Source organism: Sphaerodactylus townsendi, linkage group LG08 (assembly GCF_021028975.2).
Source record: "Sphaerodactylus townsendi isolate TG3544 linkage group LG08, MPM_Stown_v2.3, whole genome shotgun sequence".
Lineage (NCBI taxonomy): Eukaryota > Metazoa > Chordata > Lepidosauria > Squamata > Sphaerodactylidae > Sphaerodactylus > Sphaerodactylus townsendi.
The window spans coordinates 7,703,797-7,728,430 of NC_059432.1; the positions used below are offsets into that span (position 1 = coordinate 7,703,797).

The 24,634-nt window shown below is 49.7% G+C and overlaps 1 protein-coding gene across 6 annotated transcripts in view; it reads left to right on the forward strand.

Moving 5' to 3' along the window:
* The window catches only part of GBF1 (golgi brefeldin A resistant guanine nucleotide exchange factor 1), a 167,694-nt gene extending 146,911 nt beyond the window's left edge, over positions 1–20,783 (forward strand). For 4 of the 6 annotated variants that reach the window (XM_048505228.1, XM_048505230.1, XM_048505229.1 and 1 more), the window contains exons 33-40: positions 7,992–8,185; positions 9,440–9,590; positions 11,202–11,332; positions 14,222–14,323; positions 15,023–15,136; positions 15,389–15,566; positions 15,990–16,127; positions 19,511–20,783. In XM_048505228.1, coding sequence (XP_048361185.1) covers positions 7,992–8,185; positions 9,440–9,590; positions 11,202–11,332; positions 14,222–14,323; positions 15,023–15,136; positions 15,389–15,566; positions 15,990–16,127; positions 19,511–19,761 — 1,259 coding nt within the window. In that variant the 3' untranslated portion in view covers positions 19,762–20,783. The remainder of the gene's footprint in view (positions 1–7,991; positions 8,186–9,439; positions 9,591–11,201; positions 11,333–14,221; positions 14,324–15,022; positions 15,137–15,388; positions 15,567–15,989; positions 16,128–19,510) is intronic. The other 2 variants (XM_048505231.1, XM_048505233.1) reach the window with 1 other exon arrangement.
* The last annotated feature ends 3,851 nt before the right edge of the window (positions 20,784–24,634 follow it).

Below are 24,634 nucleotides of genomic sequence, written 5' to 3' on the forward strand. Positions count from 1 at the left end.
AGCTAACATACTGAAATCCGCAGACTGGGGCATGGAAATAAAAAATAAAATTTCCTGTAAATGTTGGGGACCTGCCAGATATGCAGAAAAATCAGAAAACTTAAAAAGGAGGCAAGGTTAAATCCTCCCAAAGACCAACACTTCTCTCTTGGTCTGTGGTGCTACAGGTGGGTGCAGGAAGGAAACCACTGATGCTCCCTGCACAATAGCAAGGAAGGAGGCAAGTGTGAGAGACATATTATTCCACTCACCCTGCCACTGAGGTGATAAAGCTGTGGGCAGGTAGGGACAGAGGAATTGTGACATGCCTTGCCTTGGGGGGAGGGGAGAAGCAAGAGCTGTGTAGGCAGCAGGAAAAGAGGAAGAGGGGGACATCCCTTCCCCCCAGTTCAGTGTTTCTTTATATATGTAATATGTGTTCACCACCTTGAGTACTACAAGTTGGCTTGAAATGCAACATACAGATGTTTTCAGTGAATAAATAAAAATGACAAACCACTTGGAGGATGCAAGTTTTTGTAGGACATTTTCAAGAGCTTAATGTTAGTTCTTGCGGAGACCCTCAGTAAAGGGCCTTACAATGCTTACATTTTTTTCTTTCAAAAAATTACATTTTTTCCACCCTTTCTCCCTTCCTCTCAGGCATAAAAAAATACAGATTAGGTGGAAGCCACAGAGGTTGTCATCAGCTCCTGACCTTGTTACTCATTATTAGGGGTGTACAAACACACACACATCAATATTTTTCATATACGGGTATAATAGACCCAGAATTTTTCTGCATTTCTGAAAAAAGACAGATTTTTTTATCCGCTTGTTCCCTGTATATCTCAAAATTTTCAGCTCCATTATACTCTGAGGAATCTTTGCAGGGTTCTTGGAGAAGAGCTTCTTTTTAAGGCACCAAATTTGCAGCAAGCTGCCGGTGACTCTCCTTACAAGAAATCACAGATTTGGTAAAGATTGGGTTAGGGAGTCCATTTTTATTGTCTCTCAAATGAAAAAAAAAATTGGAGCCAATAAAATTGGATCACCTGATCCAACCTTCACCAAACTTAGGGGTTCTTCTATAGAGATTTACCAGCAATCATGGGGTGAATTTGGTGCCTCAATCTTAAAATCAGCCCCCTCCAAGCCTTCAAATATTCCCATAGAGTGCAATGAGCATGTCACACCAGAGAATCATACAGAGTAAAAGATTTCCCACCATAGGAAACCTATGGGGAATCTTTACAGGGTTCTGGTGGGACTGGGTTTTGTTTTGTTTTGTGTTTTGGTGGGGGGGGGTGGTTTTGGTTTTTTTGAGGTAATGGTACCAAATTTTCATTGCAGCTGAGGGAGAAAATACGTTGGTAATGCTTTAAAAAAGACCAAGAAAACAAACAAAATGGAAGTAAAAATTGATCAGAAACGAAGGGAGCTGTAAAACAATTAGAGAAAGCTGTAGAAATGATAGCAACAAATCTTCAACCTCAATCCTGGCTGGCCAAGACTCATGTGTAGCACCACTTTTTGAGCTGCAAGTTGACAGATGGTCAAGTCGAGTTTTAAATAATGCCCAGCCTGAAAAGAATGTAAGGAAATCGTGGGCACAAGAACTCGTTGAGTTTCAACACAGGTTCTCCCCATCTACTCAATTAGTCCCCATGGAGTTCCAACTAACATTGGTGAGGCCCTGTGCTGACCCTCCTGACAAAGTGAATGGCTGTATCTTCCATGACATTGGAAACAACTTACAGAAAATTACACCTCTCGATTGACTATCTGTAACTCCAGAACACCAGACCATCTGCTGCCTTTCATGGAATATTGCTGGCTGGCAAAAGCAGTCCAGGGACGAGGACCTAAAGGACTTTCTAACTTCCTGCAAAAAACGTGGTGCTCCGGAACTATTCTTTACAATGGCTTCAAATTACATGTGTTGCTGGCAACATGTTCCTCAAAAAAGGGCCGTTTGAAAGCTGGACTCTGTTGTCTTTACTCCATCCAGTTAGACCTACAGTGCACCTCTCTGAAAACATGCCCGCCCTTGGCCCATGTCGTCTTGCTCACAGTGGCACAACTCAAACTAATGGTAGTCAATGTCTGCCTTCTGCCTAACACTGACCATGAATCACTCTCAGCCCAATGGGAAAGAGTCTCTTCCTACCTGGAGGATTTAGAGTGTCAACACCCGAAGCTGGACTTACTTATAGTCGGCGATTTTGTTGTTGTTGTTGTTGTTGTTGTTGTTGTTGTTGTTGTTGTTGTTGTTGTTGTAGATTTCACAGCTGCCAGGTCTTTAGCTGGTTGTTGGCCTTCATTACAATTCGAGCCTCACCCAGAGGCCTAGGAAGTTGTAATGTATCGGCGTAGTATTCGTGCGGATCCCAGCAGGGCTGCCTTCTGAATTTGACAGATGTTAATTTATAGGCCGCCTCACCGAAGGGCCAGGATTAATGCCAGGATTGGCCAAGCAGATCCAATCTCCCAGCAGTCTTTGCTACTGCCTGTTAATATAACATCTATTTCTCCAAAGGAATCTCAAGATTCCACAATAAACAAGAGCAGCCTCAAACTTATTAACTCCTGCTCCATAACAAACAAAAGAATCCTTAATGGGAAATTTCAACAGGACTATCCTGGTGGTTTTATGCATATCTCATGTAAAGGAGTGTGATCGACTATATGATCACCTCACCTAATCTTCTCAGCTTCATATCCTCCTTTCAGGTAATAAACAGAACGGAAAGTGATCATTTACCATTGGCGCCAACTATGACTCTTACCTCTCCAACTACAACTCATGCCAATTTCCAACTAAAGACAATGGCTTCCATGTTAGCTCCTTGCACCAAATGGTCCCCTAGATGGGAAGTTGCCTTGGACTACTGAAGGACTACTATCAGAGTCCCTTCAAAAAATGACTGATATCCCTTCTCCTGAAGGGCCTTTCGGTATATGAATCCGTATCATCTTGGATAAGAGCTACCCTTCTTAATAAAGCGCCATACTCACCCACCTGTGGGAAATCATCAATGTGGTTTGACAAGGAGTGCTTTCAAATGAAAGCACACCTCAGAGTTCTTCACTGGATTTTCCTAGAAAATGCAACTGCCAGATCATACGATGTACACCAACAGTTTAAAACCCAGTTCCAGAAATTATTGATTATAAAGAAGCGGCACAAAAAAACTGGGCTGATTTGATCGCTACAATCAATGGCAAGAACACCAAACAATTTTGGCATCTTATTTCTAAGGGCAGCCTTTGTAATTCCGCTGCCCCCAATCCGGCCTCCTTCATTACCGTCTCATCTTGGTGGGAGCACTACAACAAAATTTTCTTCAACCCAGAATCCAGTCAATCAGAAGCCGAGCCATCCGTTCTCGAAAGACTGCCCAGATGGCCTCAAGTTACTACTATCGAAATACTTTGGCTCATCAAAAAACTTAAACATGGAAAGGCCCCCAGCCCGGATGGTCTATTTCCTGAAATTTTTATCAACTACGCTGGAAAATGGGCGCCTATTCTGGCCGAACTCTTTTTATCAATTGACAGTAGTGGCCAACTATCCCAAACCTGGACTAAGGCCACAATTGTCCCAATCTTTAAGAAAGGAAATCAAGATGCCCCTTCCAACTACAGACCAATCAGCCTGTTATCTCTTCCAGGGAAATTGTATGCAGGCCATCTTCTCAAGAAACTTTCAGAATGGGCCACCCCTTTGCTTGGACCAGAGCAAATCGGCTTCATCAAGGGTCATGCCACGTACGACCATTGTGCAGTACTGAGACACCTTGCCAAGAAATATGGTAAAACCAAGAACACCGGGCTATATGCTTCAACTCAATCCGCAGGCAACTCTTCTGAAATAAGTTAACCCTGGGGATAGAGAAGCGACTACTTTTCCTCATTCAAAAACTCTATATGCTTTTACTACATGCAGCATGTGCTGCAATCCGTCCGGACTCTGCTCCTCTGAAATAATGTTTAACAAGGGCGTCAAGCGAGGCTGTATCCTTGCCCCCTTACTCTTCAACCTGTCCTTACAAGATCTTTCCAACTCCCTTCCAACTGCTCGAGCCTACCCTCCCATCCTAGGCAAAGCACTTTTGGTCACTCTGTTATATGCCGATGACACGGTTTTACTCTTGTGTTCCAAGATAGGCCTGAAACGCCTACTCCACACCTTCGCCGACTGTTGCGAACATAATCAACTTACAATCAACTATGAAAAGACCAAAATTGTGGTCTTCTCAAAATCGTGGAAGCCTTCAGCTTGGTCTATCAATGGGAATCAAATTAACCAGGTCAAAAGTTTTAACTACCTGGGAATCCGTTTCCACTATAACTTGAATTGGACTGCTCAGTACAAGCACATCTCCTTGCACAAGGCAGCTAATTCCACTGTTGCACAACTTGTACTGTTCTTTTCCCCCAATATCCAGTTGGAACCTTTCTCCCTGTAATTTATACCCATTATTGTAATTCCTATCGTCTGCTGCCAACAACAATCTCCTCTGACAGCCCTTCAGATGCTTAAAGCGAGCTATCATATCCCCCCTCAGTCTCCTCTTCTACGGACTAAACATTCTTAAGTTCCTTAAGCATTTTTTCATAAGCAGCAGCAGTGGCGTAGTGATAAAGAGCAGGTGCACTGTAATCTGGAGAACCGGGTTTGATTCCCCACTCTGCCACTTGAGCTATGGAGGCTTATCTGGGGAACTAGATTAGCCTGTGCTCTCCAAAACATGCCAGCTGGGTGACCTTGGGCAAGTCACAGCTCTTCGGAGCTCTTAGCCCCACCTACCTCACAGGGTGTTTGTTGTGGGGGGGGGGGAAGGAAAAGGAGATTGTAAGCCCTTTGAGTCTCCTACAGGAGAGAAAGGGGGGGTATAAATCCAAACTCTTCTTCTTCAATCTCCTCTTCTGCAAACTTTCTCAAGTTCCCCGTATTTTCCAATAAGGTTTGGTCTCTAGACCCTGGTCATCCTTGTCACCTCTGCACCCGCTCCATTTTGCCCACATCCTTTTTGAAGTGAGGCCTTCAGAACCGTACACAATACAATGAGGCCTGACCAATGCAGTGTACAGCAGGACTATGGCATCTTGCGATTTGGATGTTATGCCTATGTTGAAGCACCCCATGATTATATTAACCTTTTTTTGTCACTGCATCACACTGGCTGTTTATATTTAACTTACTGTCCACCCATACCCCCAAGATCTTGTTCATGCACACTTCTACTCAGTGGTGTATCTCTCATCCAGTATGTATATTCCTCATTTTTGTTGCCAAGATGTAGAATTCAGCACTTATCCTTCTTGAATTACACTTTGTTCCACATTTCCAGTGTGTTCAGAACTCTTTGAATTCCATCTCTATCTTCTGGAGTGTTCGCTGTTCCTCTCAATTTGGTATCATCTGCAAATTTAATGAGTAGTCCTTCCCAGAGGCATATGGGGCGCCCGGGGACAAAACATCCTCTGGGTGCTGCCATTCCCTTGTGGGTTGCATAACCCTGCCCCTTGCACGTCCTTATGGACGTGCCTCGGGAGGGCAGACGCCTGCCTGCATGGACCCTGGGAGGGTGGTGCAAAGGCATATCTAGGGAAAATGGAGCCCTGGGCATAATCAGAGTTTTCCGCCCCCACCCCCGGCTCCATTTTCCCTAGATACTGTGGAGGTGGGGGGAGAAATCAAGCCGTCTGCCAATCTCACACCCAGGTCTATTGCTTGGGCAGGCAACAATGGGCCCAGGTCTACTGCTGGGCAGGCTAGAAGGATTTGAGTGGGCATGCTGGCATGAGCTCTGGCTCCGGAGGATCAGCGCCCTCCCTCGACCTGTGGTGCCCCCCTGAAAGGGAGAATCTGAGGTCCCTAGTTTAAACACCATTGAAAGTGATGCTGTTTGGGGGTGGATTCCCCCCCCCCCCCAGAAAAACAGCATCACTTTCAATGTTGTTTAAATTGGGGACCTCAGATTATCCCTTTAAGGTGGATTTAAAAGGAGAATCTGGGGTCCCTAGTTTAAACCACATTGAAAGTGATGCTGGAATACACCCCCAAACAGCATCACTTTCAATGGTATTTAAACAAGGGAGCCTAGATTCTTCTCTTAAATCCACCTTAAAGAAAGAATCTGGGGTCCCCAGTTTAAACAACATTGAAAGTGATGCTGTTTTGGGTTGGATTCTCCCCCACCCTGAAACAGCATCATTTTCAATGTTTAAACTGGGGACCTCAAATTCTCCCTTTAAATCCATGCTGAAGGGGATGGATTTAAAATCTGGGGAAATTTGGGGGTGCTTTCAGTGGTGCAATTGTTAAGCTAGCAGCATCAAAATTTCAGGGGACCTTTAGGAGACTCTCCTGATGATGCCACCCAGGTTTGGTGAAGTTTGTTTATTGTTTCAATAACCTAACAATGTGGCATCCATCTTAGCCTGTCCACGGCAGCTTTACAGGGAATGGGCAGAGCACTGCCTTAGAAACAAACCCCCCTGTCCTACCACAGGTCTGTCTGGTAACACACCATGGTTCATCACAAATGGATAATGATTTGTAGATGTCCCACAACAGTCCGGACGCGGGACTGGGGAACCCCAGCAATCCCCTTGCTTGTTGCCAGCTGGTGCCCTGAGCCCACCTTGCTGAGGCAACAGGTGGCTGCTGGGGAAGCTGGGCTTCGAGGCAGCATCTGCAACAGTGGGCAGCTCAGAGGTGGGACCGAGGAGCAGGCAGGCGAGTGGACAGCACGGCAACAGCTCACAGTGCACTCACCAATCCAGACCTGAAGGCAAAGTCAGGTGGGGCCAGCAGGCTGGGGGCTCTCATCCAGCAGCAGGCGGGGAGCAAGGATGGTGGTGAGGGAGGCGGGGCTGAGGGAGACAGACTGAGGAGCCAATCCATGTCCTGAGGAAAGGACTTGGAGCCGCCTCCAGGGCTCAGGATGGCTGGGGAGGAGGGAAAGGGTGAAACAGCCCCATAAAGGCAGCAGGGCGGGGCGAGGCCGGGGAGAAGCAGGCAGAATAGTCTCCATGACAGACTGGAGAACCTCCTTGCAGGAATTGGGTGAGCTGGGTGCGTGCTTTCTCTCCTTCTCCCAGTGCAACCTGGACCACAGGGAGGTGGGTGCGAGTTCTGCCACCCAGGAGCACCTCACAGTAGGCTTGACCAGTGTTGGGGTTCGGTCTGCAATATGCTTAATTTTTGCCCCGGCTAGCAAATCACCTCTTACGCCAGGAGGTCAGGCCTGGACGGGTGACGTCCCCTTCACCTTCCCCAGGGAGTGAGTCACTGATGACAAAAGACACGTGTTCCTTTTTCCCCAGGGTCGTTTCCACTTTGATTGGTACTTGTGCTCTTATTTCTAGCTTGATTTTGAGTGGCAATTTCAGAACTAAGGTTCATTTTTGTGGCTTCAATCAAGCTACTTAAGAATATTTATTGAAATGTATTTTATATAATTTTTAGTGTAGTTTTAAAATAAAAACAAAAATGTTCTGTAATTTGTTAATCCTTAGAAATTATGTGTACTCGATAGCAGTTCCGTCTTCATGTAATTTTAGAGCATCTTCAAAATAGGTGTGTTCAGTTAACACTCGCTGTTCAAAGAAGTTCATATTGAAGCTGTTAACAAATGTTTTTACATTTCCATACTTGTGTGGTTTTAAATGATTTAATGAATCCCGTATCTAACGTTAAACACCCTCTGCATTTTAACTTGGTTTTGAATGTGATCAGGGAGACATTCCTCAGGTTTATGCAGAACATCCTCACCTCAACGGGGGGACCCAGAAGCTCTCCAGTGAGTGTCCGGGGCTCCTGCTGAACCCCGGGGACTGCCTGTGTGTGGCAGCGTCATGGCAGTTTGATCCTGCATGTTTAGTTTACACTGAGCACCAATCCTTGGAGTCACTGCAATATCAGGAGCACTGGTGATTTCTTTTTGGTGTCAACTTTCCAAGGTGCCTTTTTGACGTTTATTGGGATATTCTGTGTTTAGGGTGCAAGTCCCAGGAGAAGCGTGGGAAGAGCTATAGGTATGACCCCAAAACAGCCCGTTTCAAGAAGAAAGCCAGGGAGAGGCACTTGAGGGGGTCCAGCCAGCAACAGCCCCGCTCCCCCAGTGATGAGGAAGAAGAGGATGAGAGTATTCCTGCCAGTTACCACACTGTGTCTTTACAGGTTAGTCAGGACGTAAGTATAGACTGGATTTCTTCCTCTCCTTTCCCTGCTGTCAGTTGTCCTTGAGAAAATAACCTCAGGTTCCTTCTACAGGCTGTTCTTCCATTTAGTTCTTCCTGATGCTGCAGCACTCAGCTGTCAACAGAGAAGGGACAATGTTGCACAGGAAGATTTCCTGCCAACAGCGTGAACTTGTCTTCAGATAGTTCTGTTGTCACCATTGACTCTGTGCCCAGGGCTGGGGGAGCAGCAGGGGTGATGGTGCTGAGCTGGAGACACCCGGAGCTCTCTTCAGCAGACAGGGCACCCATAGGAAAGAGGCCCGGCTAACACACGCCTAGGGAGGTGCTGTGATTCTTCCCTGGAGGGCAAGCTGGCAAGGAATATGTCAGATGGGAGGTTTTTGTGTCCAGAAGTATGAAAAATTCTTGGATTGAGATTTGAGACAGAGCGGGCAGAATAAAGGTTGGGCCACTGGCCACCAGGTGCCGGCTAATTTGGAGACTTGCACAGAGAATTCTGGACTAACCGTAACTTGTTTTGATCCTGCAAGCCATTCTTAGATACTCAGAATCACTCAAGATGGATAAAAGGCTTTGCGTTCTTTTTAGAGCCCTTCAGTGGGCTGTAGGGATCCTAAGACACATCAGGCTGGTCAGCTCCCCACTCCCAGGTAACTCAGAAGGTGGGTAACTGAGGAACTGAGATTTATGTACTACATCTCAACTATGCCCTTCTTCCAAGGAGCTTAGAGTTTTCCTTAACCCTGTTGAGGAGGTTAGGCTGAGAAAAAATGACGGGTCCAGGGTCTTCCCTCTTTGGCTCACTACACTGTGATAAAAGGTATAGATCCTTGGAAAGAGACCAATGAGAGACATCCCCTTTATGTGCGGAATGGAAATCTTTCCCTTATTTCTAACATACATATTTTTGCCCCATTTGGGGACATTTTGTAGTGGATCTGTAATGAACAACTCACCATCCAAAAGGTCAGGTAAAGAGGTCTTCCTTTTTAGACATGACTTTCTTAACCAAGACAATAACCACGTAGCAACCTTGGAGTGGGTTCTCAAATTGATAAGTATGTTCTTTCAGTCTTGGAAGATTGCCTGGTTTCTTTTTATCTCTGAAGAATTTCTTTTGACATATCCAGGCTGTTTGCTCGTCTGTCTTCCTCTCTTCTTCAGTTCTTAGCGTTGTTTGATTGGTTTGTGAATGAATGGACCCATAGGTTGCTCACTGTCTGCCTGAACTGTTTCACTGCAGCTGCTGGACCTAATGCACACCCTACATACTCGAGCTGCTAACATCTACAGCTCCTGGGCAGAGGAACAGCACCACCTAGAGGCAGCAGGGAAGAAAATTGAAGCAGACTCCCAGACTTTGTGGGCCAATTGCTGGTGCCCGCTCCTGCAAGGTAAAGCCAGCGCCATCCTAGCAGCCAAGCTCATCAGAGCATGATGTAGCCCTTCAGAGAAGAGGGACACAAACTGAGGTTCTACCTGGATGCCCTGGGAATGGTGAGATGGGGAGCCAGACACTGGGGGCTCACAGCACCATCAGGGGAGCTTGGGGAGAGTTTTTACCATAGCAGGATCTTTGACGTTCATGGAGCGTCAGTCGTTCCAGGCATTTCCAAAGGGAGTTTCCGGTCAGTTCCAGCAGCAGCAGCAGCAGAAGAAGAAGAGTTTGGATTTATATCCCCCCTTTCTCTCCTGCAGGGGACTCAAAGGGGCTGACAATCTCCTTGCCCTTCCCCCCTCACAACAAACACCCTGTGAGGTAGATGGGGCTGGGAGAGCTCCGAGAAGCTGTGACTAGCCCAAGGTCACCCAGCTGGCGTGTGTGGGAGTGCACAGGCTAATCTGAATTCCCCAGATAAGCCTCCACAGCTCAGGCGGCAGAGCGGGGAATCAAACCCGGTTCCTCCAGATTAGATGCACGAGCTCTTAACCTCCTTTGCCACTGCTGCTCCATTTGTCCCTGGCAAGTGGTTCTTATTTTCTCACTAGGGGCGAGCAACTATTTTTGTGGCCTTTTTTGGATTCAGCATTAAAAGACCTGAACAATTCTCATAATTTTCAGTTTCAATTTTTTAAAGTCGAACCCCAAAATTGCCACCTCTGCACAGCTGAATGCAGCCACAGGAAGGGGGGTGCCTCTGGAGAGGACTCCCAATCTGAGCAGGCAGCCCTGCTGACCACCTCCCCGTTTGTGTGTGTGGAGGGGGTGTTGCTTTCAGAGATCAGAGCTCCAAACTGTGTAGCCAACCCAGATTGCGACTATGGGGGGTGTGTGTGTTGGGGTAAAAGAAACATGAAAAGGCTGCTATGGCTTTTACCACGGGGAGGGATTGTGATTTGGTTTTGTTGAATTACCACCCCTAGTCCTGACGTTCATTTTTCATGGTTATGTTAGAGGAAGTCCCCCAGCCCAGCTTTTCTGGAACTCAGGACTCACCAAAGTGATCCTTGTGATGGTGGCAACCACACCGGTGCATATTTTGCAGGATTTCAAGCCTCCAGAATTATGGCTGCAGTGCAAGATTGCAGTGGAAGCAAATCACATCTCCCCTTGACCCATGAGATCCCTCCTGTGGTCTGTGATGCAGGGGAAAGTCAGGGCTCAGCAGCGTCCCAGGAGAAGTCCTGGCTCAGTGTTTCTAGTGAGATTTTGTGTTCGTACATTTTTGTCCCGCCCTTCCCTTAGCTGCTTGGAGCAGCGTGTGTGTCCGTGATCCCTAGAATAACCCTGTGAAGTAGGTTCAACGGAAAGAAAGTGATTGGCCCAACGTCGTCATTTAGTTGCAACCCTGTGGCCCTGCGGGGATTGAACCTACGGGGGTTTCCTAGAGCTTTGTTTGATGTGTGCTGAATTTGTACAAAGCGATATTCCTGTTTGTAACCTCCATGGGTGAAGGAACATGCAACACTTTATGGGTGGGAGTTATGCCTGGCAGTTGGGATTAGGCAGGTCCAAACAAAGAGTGACACTTCTTTCTCTTGTTCTAACCTGGGGCTGTCTGCAGGTATTGCCTGCCTGTGCTGCGATGCACGGCGGCAGGTGCGCATGCAAGCCCTGACCTACCTGCAGCGGGCTCTCCTTGTGCATGACCTGCAGGCACTGGATGCCTTGGAGTGGGAGTCCTGCTTCAATAAGGTACCTTATATTTATTTATTTTATTTATTTATTAAACTTGTATGCTGCCCTCCCCCGAGGGGCTCAGTGAAGGAAAATTGTGAGGGTGGGGGCACTCGACCTCTGCATAAAGATATGGGAGGTATCAGAACTCATCCGGGCTTCAGTGTGTGATCTGACCACAGGCAGAGACGGTCACTGGCCTTTCATGCACATGTAGCCTTGTGCTCAGAGAGATGGATTTCAAGAGCAGCCTCTCCACTGCCCCCAAGTCAGGCAGAAATCCCTGCCCTGGATCTGAAGGTCCTTCAAGCGGAGCTCCAGTTAACTTCTTGACATGTGAATGCTCTGAGATGTGTGCAATCATAACCGTTGCCATTTTCTGAACCAGTGCTTGATAGCAAATGACTCTTGGAAATTTCAGAGGTCTACCCAGAAAAACACTAGGGGTACTGAGCAATGAACCTGAAATTCTTGCCACAAAATTCCAGGTAGGCAGCAAGTAATTTGCTGGAGAATGTGGTGTTTGCATAGTACTAATACAACAAATGCTCATATGGGGAGAAAGGCCTAGTATCAGTTGGAAAGAGGGGCGCTTCCACCAACCCACCTGACAAGCCAGGCTTGGCCCTGGGATTCACTTAAAAGGAGGCTTCTTGCTCACAACCGGTGCTTCTGGTTTTGCCCCTTAGCCTGATTCCTTCTCATAATAAATTGATGCTAATCAGGAGAATAGTACAGTTAAGCCCCTCCCACAGTTGAGACAATCCCCAGGTATGCAGAAAAATGTAGGCTCTCCTAAATATGGTTCAAGCTGAAACCAATCAGAATGAAGGCAGGGCACAGGCAAGGAAGCCGCTTCCATGCAGCCCATAACCTAATGGGGGTCAGGAAGTGCCCTATAGGACTGAGGGTCAGGAGTAGACGAGGACCAAACTCCTTTATAATCCTCCAACTCTGGGCTATAGGGCAGTTTCTCTGTGGCAGGGGTAGGGAACCTGCGGCTCTCCAGATGTTCAGGAACTACAATTCCCATCAGCCCCTACCAGCATGGCCAATTGGCCATGCTGACAGAGGCTGATGGGAATTGTAGTTCCTGAACATCTGGAGAGCTGCAGGTTCCCTACCCCTGCTCTGTGGGGTTGAGGTGGTTCTTTTTTTTTTTTAATTTTGGGGTTCCCCATCTTGAGAAGCAGCTACCTGCAATGGCCCTGAAGCTAAGAGAGGCAGCTGAATAAGGGAAAGGAAAGATAGTCCTCTGACCAAGCACTGAGTCATTATTGACCCATAGGGTGACCTCACATCACGACATTTGCTAGGTAGTCTGTGTTTACAGGGTGGTAGGCCATGGCCTTCTCCAGTCTCTGCACTTTTACCTCCAGCAAGACGCATATTCATTTTACCAACCTTGGAAGGCTGGAAAGTGGAGTCAACCTTGAGCTGGCTACCTGAGAACGACTTACTTTGGAGTCAAACTCGCATCATGAGTAGAGCTTCCACTGCAGTACTGCAGCTGACCACTTTGTGTCACAGGACTCCATATAAGCAAAACCCCTTAGAGACCTGAGGTTGGGAGAAAGACCAGCAGCAAGTCAGCAAGCTTGTTGTGGAACCTTAAACTTCTCATTCTAATGTAAGAGGGCCCTGTTGCTGTAGCAGCCAAACGGGACAGCCCACAAAGAGGAGAGGATGGGAATTTGGGGCTGCAGAAGAGCAGAGTGCAGGTGGGAACCCTTAAACGGTTGGCAGAAGAAATCACTCAGCAGTCATACTGGGGTGGGGAGTGAGTGCATCTAGCTATGCGCCTTGGTCCTTTAGCTGCACGTCCTCTTTGCTCATTACCCCACCCCAAACAGATGGCACGGGCCTGGCTGGGAACAATGGCAGCGGCAATTGCTGTGAGGCCACGTGGCAGCTGCAGGAAAAGAAAAGCAGGGACAGGGCAGGTTTGGGTTCTGAGAGGGTGGGGGGGATCAGGGAGGGAAAGGAAGTGGCCCCAAAGACACCCCCCCCTCCACTAAACAGCATGAGCGGTTTAAGAAGAGTGGAACAAAATACTCCCCCAAGAGTGATTCCTAGCAAGCACGCTTGTTTGTAGGTTAAGAAGAGTTTGAAGAAGAAGAGTTTGGATTTATATCCCCCCTTTCTCTCCTGCAGGGGACTCAAAGGGGCTGACAATCTCCTTGCCCTTCCCCCCTCACAACAAACACCCTGTGAGGTAGGTGGGGCTGAGAGAGCTTTGAGAAGCTGTGACTAGCCCAAGGTCACCCAGCTGGCGTGTGTGGGAGTGTACAGGCTAATCTGAATTCCCCAGATAAGCCTCCACAGCTCAGGCGGCAGAACTGGGAATCAAACCCGGTTCCTCCAGATTAGATACACAAGCTCTTAACCTCCTACGCCACTACTGCTGTTTGCATCCTGGTGTCTGTTGTCCCAGAAGGTCAGATCAGAACCCACAGGTTGAAACTAGATCACAAGAATTTTCAGTTAAACATTAAAATGAACTTCCTGAGAGCTGGAGCCGTGGGACAGGCTTCCCTGGGAAGTTGTGGTTTCTCCTTTTTTTGGAGGTTTTTAAGCAGAGGCTAAGTGGCCATCTGAAAGCAATGCTGACTTTGACCTAGGGAAAATCATGAGAGGGAGGGCAGGAAGATTTGTCTCAGTTCTTGGCTTTTCATGGCCTGTTCTTGTGTGCCCAGGGTGATGCTCATTGCCACTTCGGGGTCAGGAAGCAAGATTCCTCCCGGCCAGCTTGGCCAAGGACCCTGGCGGTTACCCCCTGCCCCCACCTTCTGGGCATGGAGCGAGGGTCACTGAGGTTGTGGGAAGGGGGAGCTGTGAATTTCCTGCATTGCTGGATTAGCTAGTCCTTGAGATCCCTTCCAGCTCTGTGTTTCTTGCATCCAACAGGTGCTGTTTCCTTTGCTCACCAAACTCCTGGAAAATATCAGCCCAGCAGATGTTGGCGGGATGGAGGAGACCCGAATGAGAGCATCAACGCTGCTTTCCAAGGTGCCAGAAAGCCGTTTGTTTCCTTTTACTGAGGGGGACACTTTCTGCGCTACTGCTGAGTACCTCCATTCTGAGAGGCCTGCCGCCCCCCAGTGGGGTGGAGTCCGGTCTGCCGCTTGCATGAAGCAACCAGTGAGCACTCTGAGCTTTAATCCCTCCACCCACCCTGGCAGACAGTAAGCCCCGTGCTTTGGACAGGCACCTAAGTTTGCACTGGCAGCCCCCTCCCCCCCCTTGGGAAAAATAAACTCACAGTCCACTTTTGCTTCACATCAGCTCTGTCATGAAACAGGAACTTCCTGGAAGGAGTCCTTAGACATTTCAACCACCTTTTGCCTTCTGTTCACGACCCTGTCCCCAAGGCGCGCATCTCATTTAGACATTCGTCTGTGTCAGAAATAATGGGGAGAATACTGCTCACCTGGTCTGGTCATTTAACATTATTGGTTGCAGAATTTGTGATTGCTGAGGGAAACGGGTATTTGAATACCCAAGAGGCCCTCAAGGGCTTTCTGGCCATCTGAAGAGGTGGGGGTGGGGGGTGGGGGGAGGGGAGGTGTTCACGTGCAGCACACCAGGGCTTGAGAGTGTGTAGGAAGGAGCTGCCTCAAATAGGAGTCCTGGAAGTGCCTAGAACCTGTTCCTGGTCCCTCTTCATCTCTTGCTGTCGTTTTTAGGGTGTCTCCTCCTCTGTTCCAGGTCTTCCTGCAGCACCTGTCTCCACTGCTGTCCCTCCCAACATTTGCCGCTTTGTGGCTGACCATTTTGGATTTTATGGACAAGTATATGCATTCTGGCTCCAGTGACTTGCTGGTATGAGATTTGCTGCTTCTTCAGATTCCCACTAGCTCCCCCTTGCCTGACGCATGCAAGCAGTCAGATCTCTTTGCAGTGACCTTTTACTTAGGTCTTCCAGATGTTTCTCTCTGATGTAAGCCTGCATTCTTTCAAGACGCTGCCCCTCCTCAAGGTTCACTGACCCTGCTATTACTTCCAAAGTGAACCAAACAGCTGGCAATTGAAGCAAGGTCTTGTTCTGAATTTCCAACATGTCTTGTTTTGCAGCCAGAGGCAATCCCTGAATCGCTGAAGAACATGCTTCTAGTGATGGACACAGCTGGAATATTCCACAGTGCTGACTCACGGACAGGCTACTCCGATCTCTGGGAGATCACTTGGGAGCGCATAGACTGCTTTCTGCCAAAGCTGCGAGATGAGCTCTTCAAACAGACCGTCATCCAAGGTAGAGATGCTTGCAGAAACTCCTTTGTATTGGCGAGCCAGTAGGCAGCACTTACCTTCTGAGCAAGGCGTCCTCCAATGGGCATCCTTCCTTCAAGGCTGCTGGAGGCTGCTGAACAAGGGTTCCCTGTAGCCAGGAGCCAGAGCCTGGTGGCTTGGAGTGGAACGTTAGGTGCTTCAGACCAGAAGTTCTGATCTACTGGCTGGGCAAGGGCAGCTGAGCTGGTACCAAATCCTGAAAACTGGAGGAGGAGGAGGAGGAGGAGGAGTTTGGATTTATATCCCCCCTTTCTCTCCTGCAGGAGACTCAAAGGGGCTTACAATCTCCTTGCCCTTCCCCCCCCTCACAACAAACACCCTGTGAGGTGGGTGAGCCTTTTCTCTATTGAAAATACAAGGTATTCTGCTTGTTGCTTCTATTTAGATCCAGTTCCTGCTTTTCCACCAGAGATACATCCTCCAAAACCAACCGTTTCTGTTCTGCCGCATCCTTCCGGGGGGAGCGCAAGGCCGGCCACTCACTCTGCGCCACCTGAGAAGAGTCCAGAGCTGACAGCCAGCAGTAAGCCCCTCATTTCCCTCATATGAGTGTGTGTGCTTGAGAGAGAAAATTATATTGCCAGCTACATACGCCATGCATTGCAAATGAACAGCTGCCCCAGGGAACGTCCAGTTGCAGCCAGTGAATGGAAGAATTGAGTACAGATTGAACAAGGAGTAAATGGGAACTCTTTGGATGAAATGTGACGGACAACAAATATAACTCATGTCTGCATCTTTAAACACATTTGTACAAAAGGCATCCCAAAATGTCATTAAAAAGATGGAGAAAGAGCTGGCAGTTGATACTACGTGTGACCTCTGGGGGAAACTACGGTAACATAGTTTGGCAAATGGACAACACAGTGATAGTGCTGTGCTGTAAATCCCATATTATTGACTACATAAAGAAGAATCCCACTAGCAACTCATTTCCCGACCTCCAGTGGTGTAGCGTGGGGGGGCGGGGGGCCTGGAGACCTGGATGCTACTTCTTAGGGTTGCATTTCAGGGCCACGCCCGCCCACCCCCTTGCAACTGCACCCCAGCCCCTAACTCCCTGTGGAGTTTGGGGCAGGGGCACAGCTGAACACAGGGAGCGGGGCTTACCTCACCCGTGACCTCCGCACAGAGATTGGGGCGGGGCAGGCCTGTTCAATGCATTCCAGCCTACAGTTTAAAAGTGGACCCAGCCCACTTGAGGCCAGCATCAAATGGACCTCCACGTGGACACTGGTGGCAGGATGAGCCTGGCTGGCCCCACCCGTGAGCTCCACACGGAGTTTGGCAGGGGGCAGCAGTCAGAGTTAGCCCTGGGAGCAGTTTTTAAAAGCCACGCCCCTACTGACCTCACAGCCTGAAGATGTGCACACCCAGTTGAAACTAGCAGAGAAGGTCTGAACTTACGATGAAAAAGCAGTTGCCAAATAATCCATGGGAATTTTAAAATATAGCTAAAATATTTCTGCTGGATATTAGGAAGAATTTTCTAAACCCACAAGTCCTAATTTCAATTGGATTTATAATGTAAATGAAGAAATTACTACATTCCGTGTGTCTGTGCTCTACTTTTTCTTCTTCACGCACCATTATCAGACATTGACTTGGACAGGATGCAACAGGCTCAATGTCAATTTAGCCTTACATGTGAGTTCCTGAAGGCTAACAATTATGCACTGCCTAGAATGGATAAAAGGGCTGCAAAACTCCTGATCACTGGCAGACTGAAAGCATGGCCATGTAATTCTGCTAATTAAGCATTTAAACTTTATTTCTCAATTCAAAAGGAAAAGGTAGCAGAGATATCCATTCGTTTGGGAAGTACAACTGTGGTCTGTGGCAGCCAGTAGCCATAGTTCCTATGTGCAGAATCACACAGGGTAATGAGAAAATCAAGGTTATGAGGTATATATTTACAACTCGGTGTGATAATCTGATACTCTGGAATGTAAGTGGTTGAATGAACCTAGTAACCAAACTAACCTTTATTAAACTTGGTAGATGTCACTACATCAAAATCTCTGCATGCAGCCAAGTGGTTTTCAACAAGGAGAGGGGAGGCAGCAGGTCATTAGAGGCTGGAAGCCCCTGAATCTATGAAAAGGCTATGGAAAGGAGAGCTCTGGTGACGTGGGACTGGGATCTGTTGATAACACCCCATCGTTTTCCAATTTGGCGAGGGGAAGCTTCGGCCCTGTAACTTAATATCCATTTATAAGTGAGGCTCTTCACTTCACTGCTTCTGCTTTACCAAGTGGTAAAAGCAGAGGAGCCATATCTGGAGGGAATGTTGGCAACCCTAAGAAAATCTTTGTTAGTGAGCAAAGTTAAAACATGACTTCAGTTTTTGCACACACCCCTTAAAAAACATAAAATCACTGTGGGACACCCCCCCTCCCCTCAAGCCTGAGCAGGGGAAAGAGAGGAAGAAAGTGGGGGGGGAGCTGCTGCTGCTGGCAATGGCAGTGGCAGTGGTCAGGGGAACATGGGGCATTTTTCTCCCCCCCCCCCCCCCCCCCCCCCCCGACGCCTATGCCTGCTGCCGCCTGAAATGCTGTCTCAAGGGTCCCCTGAAGCCAGGAGCAGCATCTGGACTGGCTCCTCAAGAGCAAGCAAGATGTGCTCCACTGATGAAAATTCCAACTCATTCTCTCGGGCCAGAGGTCCAGCATCTTCTCCCAACACGCCAGCTAACCGATGATCCCAGACAGCCCCCAAGCAAAGCACAAGAGACTGAAGCCTTCCCCAACGTCGGCTGCTGGCACTGAGCTTCAGAGGTTGACTGAACATTACCTTCCGTCATCGTGACTAGCAGCCACTGATGGATCTCTTCTCCATGAATCTGCCTAAATTCCCCCACCCCCAATAACTTCATGGGCGCCCCGGAGTGCTATTATGGGAGAGGGAGGGGCAAAACCCCTCCAGGTTCACTTGCTTCACCCCAGGCCCATTTTTATAAACTTCTAAAGCAATCTGTTTTCAAAACTGAAAAGTCACCGACTCCTCAGCATTGTCATAGAAAAGGCGCTCCAGCCCCTTAATCATCTTAGTGGCCTCTTCTGTACTTTTTCCAGCCCTGCAGTGTCCTTTTTAAGACACAGTGACCTTAGAACATCATGATCAGAGGGAATGTGTAAGGACTTGAGAAAGAATGAGGTATTTGAAACTGTAGCGAAGAGAAAGCAAAGAAGGTATTTGTTATCGAGAGGGTCGGGGTTTCTTAGCAAATCTGATGAACGCAGGAAATAAACCCCCTTTCTGGTGAGAGGAAACATTAAAGATGTTGTAGCCGGTGTGCTTGATTTCTGGAAGGAGGCTGGGACAGGTTCAGGGGTGCCAATACAGTGGAAGGTGAAGCAGAAGACTCTGCAAGAGGAGTGAGGGGAAAGGGGAAGAAACAGGAACCAGGCAGGGAAGGGAAGGGGCCATGAAGATCTGGCCAGGGGCTCATGCAGACAAAGGGAAACCGACATTAGGGGGAAAAGAATTCTGGAGAAGAGGAATGAATCTGGATGAGACAGATAAGTTTGTTTAGCCTGACAGATCAAGGGGGATAAAAGTAAATCTATCGTGAAGATAATCAGGAAGACACTGGATTTTTTTCACTAGCATCTTTCATGGGGCAAGTTAAAATGGTGCATCCTGGATAGAAGAGATGAGTTCGGGTTGGGGAGGAGCAAGAGAAAGAGGACTTGGTGTGAAGTGAGTTATGAGGAAAGTAGGGCTGAAAGCTGAAGGTCAGAAGGGGGAAACTGTGGGAAGGAGGGATGCTGGATGCAGAGAGAGAGGTTGGGAGGAAGTGGGTTGAATGGGAAGAGGAGACAAGAGCAAGCTGGGTGAACACTGGGGAAGTCGTGCCACTTGGCTGCGCAGTCACATCAGAACTTCCTCCTCTTTCTTCTGCAGATCCTGAGAATGCTTCTGCCCCTGGCACCAGCCCCTCGCCAGCAAAAGTGAGTGCAGCCAAAGAGACTCCTCCAGCAATGGCACAGCCGCCTCTGATCCTGCAGCCTCTGGCTTCCCCCTTGCAGGTGGGGGTGCCACCCATGACCCTGCCTATTATCCTGAACCCAGCCCTCATAGAGGCCACCTCTCCTGTGCCACTCCTGGCCTCCCAGCGTCCCACAGACACCACCATCATTTCTGAAGGCAATTGAGGGAAGAAGGGGGACGTTGATTGCAGGGCTGTGGGCATTACCAGATTCGTGCAGAAGCCCTCTTTGCCGTGGGGAAGGCCAAGCGGAAGAGCAGCAGGCTGCTTTGCCAAGGTGCCCACCCTCTCTGGGGGAGCTCAAGCCAAAATCTTATCGCACAGCAACTCTTGAACAAGAGTCCCTGACTCCCTTTGGACAGAAGGCATCTACTGCAGCGTTGGCCGTGGGCAGCTCCTCTCAGAGCTCTGGAGAACAGCAGCCAGGCTTTCAGCACAGACCTTTGCAGCTTGTGGCTCTTGGCAGAGGAGAGCAAACGAACCAGTTCCCCCAAGAGGCTTCCATGGGCTTCCTGCCTCTCCTCTTCCTCGGCATGTGTCCAGAAGAGTGCCATTTTTCAGGCACCCAACCCCACCCCACCCCCGGCTCAAAATGGGGCAGTGATGTCTGTGGCTTGCCTGGCCTTCTGGGCCAGAGAGGCCTGACCCCTAAGGCAGCAAAGATTATTTCTGCAATGCCAAGTGAGTGGTACCATCCGGACCCACATGCTGCCCTGGAGCCTTTCTTCCTCCTAGTGTAATCCTGTAGGGTTTGCTCCAGGCATCCTGGCAAGAGAGAAATTGGGCAGACATTGCCTGGGGAGAGGCTGTTGGGGGCAGCCAGGAGGCAGCCTCCACTGGACATTCCAGGCCTCTGTCAGGAGTTGACCACCAGGCTTCTTTGTGTTCCTTGCCAGCAGGCCGTTGCACTTTGGGAGGAGGCCACTCGCCCTCCTGCGCCACCGGCCTGGCAGCAGGAAACCTGAGAGGTCAAACGTGTCTCATCTCGTGCTTCCTGCCTCTTATGCATTAAGCCACAGTTGTCCACATTTACTGCAGAATCCCCTTGGGAACTTAAGCCAGGCTCTACTGTGTGGAACAGCAGGTGACTCTCTCTCTCTGTGTATGTGTGTGTATATATATATACATATATATATATAAAGGGTCAGTGGACTTTTTACAATGGAATAAATATGACCTGTACATGAAGTACTTTGCTTCCAGTAGTTCCTGTTCAGTTGTGTTTTGATTTTGGGTTCTGGGGACTATCCCAGAGAATGGGATATCACTGGTAGCCTGTTTGCCAATATAGAGAACTGGAGCCAGGTCTTCTAAGGCTGCTGGTTTGAGGAGATGGTTGAACCCTCCCCTCTTGGAGATGGCGGGACAGAAGGAACACAGGGGCTCCCAGCATTTCCCATCCCAGGAAGCTGAATCTTTGAAAAGAAATCCTCCTCTGTCTGACACCTGTGAAGACATTGCTGACCTTGGACAAAATCTAGATGGTCACAATTTTTCCAGGAGACAGAATGGCACAAGGTTTTCCAGCAGGGCACTTGTGTGTGGCCATTGGCAGCGGGTGCTGCTGTTCCCTTCTTGTGGAACACTTTCTCATTTAATTAAAGGCCCAGGACCATGCCTGGCTATCTAATGGATACCAGCTGATTCACGGATTACTAATCCAGTGACACGGGTGTTTGGGGGGGGCTGGGGAGTTCAAAGGGCTGGAGGTGATTGAAAGACTTCCCAGCCCTCTCTGGAAGATGGGAATGGGTGGGACTTGTAGTCTTATCTTCTGCCCCCTCTTTGGAGTCATTAAAATTGACCTAGGCCATAAACCCACAGAACAGCAGAAAGTAGTTTCTCATCTAAGGGGCCTGCATCATAGAAAGGCCTGCAGCAGCTGTATCTACGGAAAAGCAGCTACCCAAATGGGCTATCCTTAGCACAATGGCCGGGGGAAGTGAGTGGTCAACTCTTTGCAAACATGTTGTTTTTTTCACTGCAATTCTGTCCCCTGCTGCTTTCCTCCCCTTCCTCTTCATGCACCCAGGACCTCTTTTGGCAGGAGTTGCAGGGTTAAACCCTCCCTCTCTCCTCCTGCTGCTGCTGCATCCCAAATAATCCCTTCCAAAGGCCCCCCCCGGCTCGGTGAGGGCACCGGCCGCACGGTTACCATCTGGGATGGAGCCTGAGAGGGCACGGAGGTCCGTTTCAAGAGCCAGAGGGTGGGTGTGGGAAGTAGTCCCAACAGGGGACTGTTGACATGATCAAGACCTGGTGACTGCCTGCAATCCCAGTTGGGAAGGGGAAAACACCATACCCATGGGCCGCTCCTCAGCCGGGGAGGAGTCAGGGAGGCGGGAGAGTGCGTCAGCAAGCGGGTTGCTCTTCCCCAGGAAGAAGTTTAGAGTGAAGTTAAACCGGGCGAAGAAATTGGCCCATCGCAGTTGCTTGGCTGAGAGCTGGCTGGGAGATTTAAGGAATGCTAGGTTCTTGTGGTCTGTCCATACCTTGAATGGCAGGAGGGCCCCCTCCAGCCAGTGACGCCAGGCAGACAGTGCATGGCGAATGGCACTTGTCTCCTTATCCCCCACCGTCCAATTCAGTTCAGACCCCATAAACTTGCGGGACAGGAATGTGCAGGTGTGGAGTGTCCCGTCCTCCCCCAGCACCTAAGGCCACGTCTGATGCGTCGACGTGCACTATGAATTGTTTGTTGGGGTTGGCGTAGCCCAGAATCGACTCGGAGGTGAAAGCAGTTTTGAGGATTTGGAACGCATCCTGGCAATTGGGGGTCCAGGCGATGGGAGCCCCCGGCCGCCCTCCGCCTGGACCCGTCCCTTTCGTGCGGAGGAGGTCGGTGAGGGGGAGTGCAATGGATGCAAAATCAGGGATGAAATCCCTGTAGAAATTAGCAAAGCCAAGGAAGGATTGCAGGTGTTTGCGGGTGTGGGGGATCGGTCAGTCGACCACTGCTTGGACTTTGGTTGGGTCCATCTCCACCCCCGCCCTGAGACCTGATATCCCAGGAAGTCCACTCGTTCCCTATGGAAGTCGCACTTGGAGAGTTTGGCGTAAAGTTCATTACTGATAAGGCGACGGAGAACCTCGCGCACCAAGGTGATGTGTGAGGACACGTCGTCTGAGTAGATCAGGACGTCGTCTAAGTACACAACCCCGTTGAATAGTAAGTCATGAAGGGCCTCGTTAATAACGTTCATGAACACCCCGGGGGCCCTGCTCAACCCGAATTGCATCACGAGGTACTCAAACTGACCCGGGTGTGTGTGTGTGTTGAAGGTGGTGAGATGCTCGTGTCCTTCCGCAATGCATACCCGGAAGTAAGCCTCCCTCAAGTCCAGTTTGGTGAAAACCCGCCCCTTCGCTAGGTGACCCAGTAGATCCTTGATCAAGGGGAGGGGGTACTTGTTTGATCGAGAGACTGCATTTAGACCCCGGTAGTCCATGCAGAGACGCAGGGACCCGTCCTTCTTCTGGAACAATACCAGGGCTCCCATGTGTGACGTAGTCAGCCCGATGAAACCCCTCGCCAGGTTTTCATTGATGAAGTCTCACAGGGCGTCGAGTTCTCTGGAGCTCATTTGGTATATCTTCCTCTTTGTGAGTTGCGCCCTCGGGATTAGCTTGATGGAGCAATTGGTGCTCTGGTGAGGTGGGAGCCTGTCGCACTCACCCTCGTCGAATGCTTTCGCCAAATCACGGTAGTGAGAGGGCAGGCCCGGGAGAGAGTTGCGTGCCGCCGACACGGATCCAGCTAGAGGCGGGGGGTTGGCTGGGCATCGGAGTGGGGTCAGCCAGGAATGCGGACCTGGTGCTCCGACCACTTAATGACTGGGTCTTGGTGGGCCAGCCAAGGTATGCCAAGGACTAGGGGGAAACTGCCCAATTTAGCCACTATAAACTGGCGACGCTCAGTGAGTCCCGCAAAAGAGATGGTTACCGGCTCCAACTTGTGCGTGGCTAGCATTCCCCCCAAAAGGGAGCCGTCCATCTGCTCAAACTGGATGGGGTTTTTGAGCTCCACTAGTTTGAGGCCAAGTGCCCCAACGAGGACGGTGTGAATTAGGCACCGCGAGCACCCAGAGTCAATTAGAACATCAGAGCGAGTGGTGGCAGGGGATCCTGGGGCTGAGAGGGTGATGGAAACTACTACTGGCTTAGTGGCAAGGGCACTCACCCGTAACTGTGCGCCTGTGGACACGACCTGGCGTTCAGCCCCCCTTCGGCCAGGTTGTTGTCATTTCCCGCCGGGTCATCGTAGTCTTGGGTCACCGAGGCCTCAGAGTCACTTGAATATATTTCCGAGGTGGCCTGGGCGGAGGCCACCAGGGTGGTGATGGTGCGGAGACGCGGGGGATCCTTCGGGGCTTTCGCAGGGGTCGCCGGGTGTTGGCGAGCGTCGTCTCTGGAGGCAGTGGCTTGGGTGCAGTGGTCCGGGCACGTAGTGGCGAAATGACCATTTCCCCCACAGAGGAGGCAGAGGCCCAAGCAACGACGGTGGGCGCGCGTGTCCTCCAAGGATACTGGCTTTGGAGTCCCGCTCTCGGTGGGTTGTGCAGGTGGATGGATCGGGGGTGCTGGGCACGGGTCCAACACTGCTCCGATTGTTCCACTTGATGTATCTGTAGTTTGGCATCACCCGCCCTCTTGATCCATTCCAGTAGGGTTTCGGGGTCTCTGTGGATCAGGCTCCATTGTAGTACTTTAGGGTGGAGAGCATCCTTGAAAAGTTGCACTACGATCATCTCGGGCCACCCCTGCAGGCGGCTAGCTAGTCTGCAGAACTCAATGGCAAAGTCACTGACCGAGTGGTTTCCCTGCCGTAGCCGCTGGAGTGCAGCCCGGGCCTTCTCCTCGGCTAATGGGTCCTCGAATCTCCATCGGAGGGCCAGCAGGAACCACTCTAGGTTGTAGATCTCCGGGGCATCCCCTTCTACTAGGCCAGCCAGCCAGTTCGCTGCTTCCCCGCGGAGCTGGGTGCCCACTTCGAAAACCCGCTTGCGCTCGGATTGTAAGTCACCCCCATGTACTTCCAT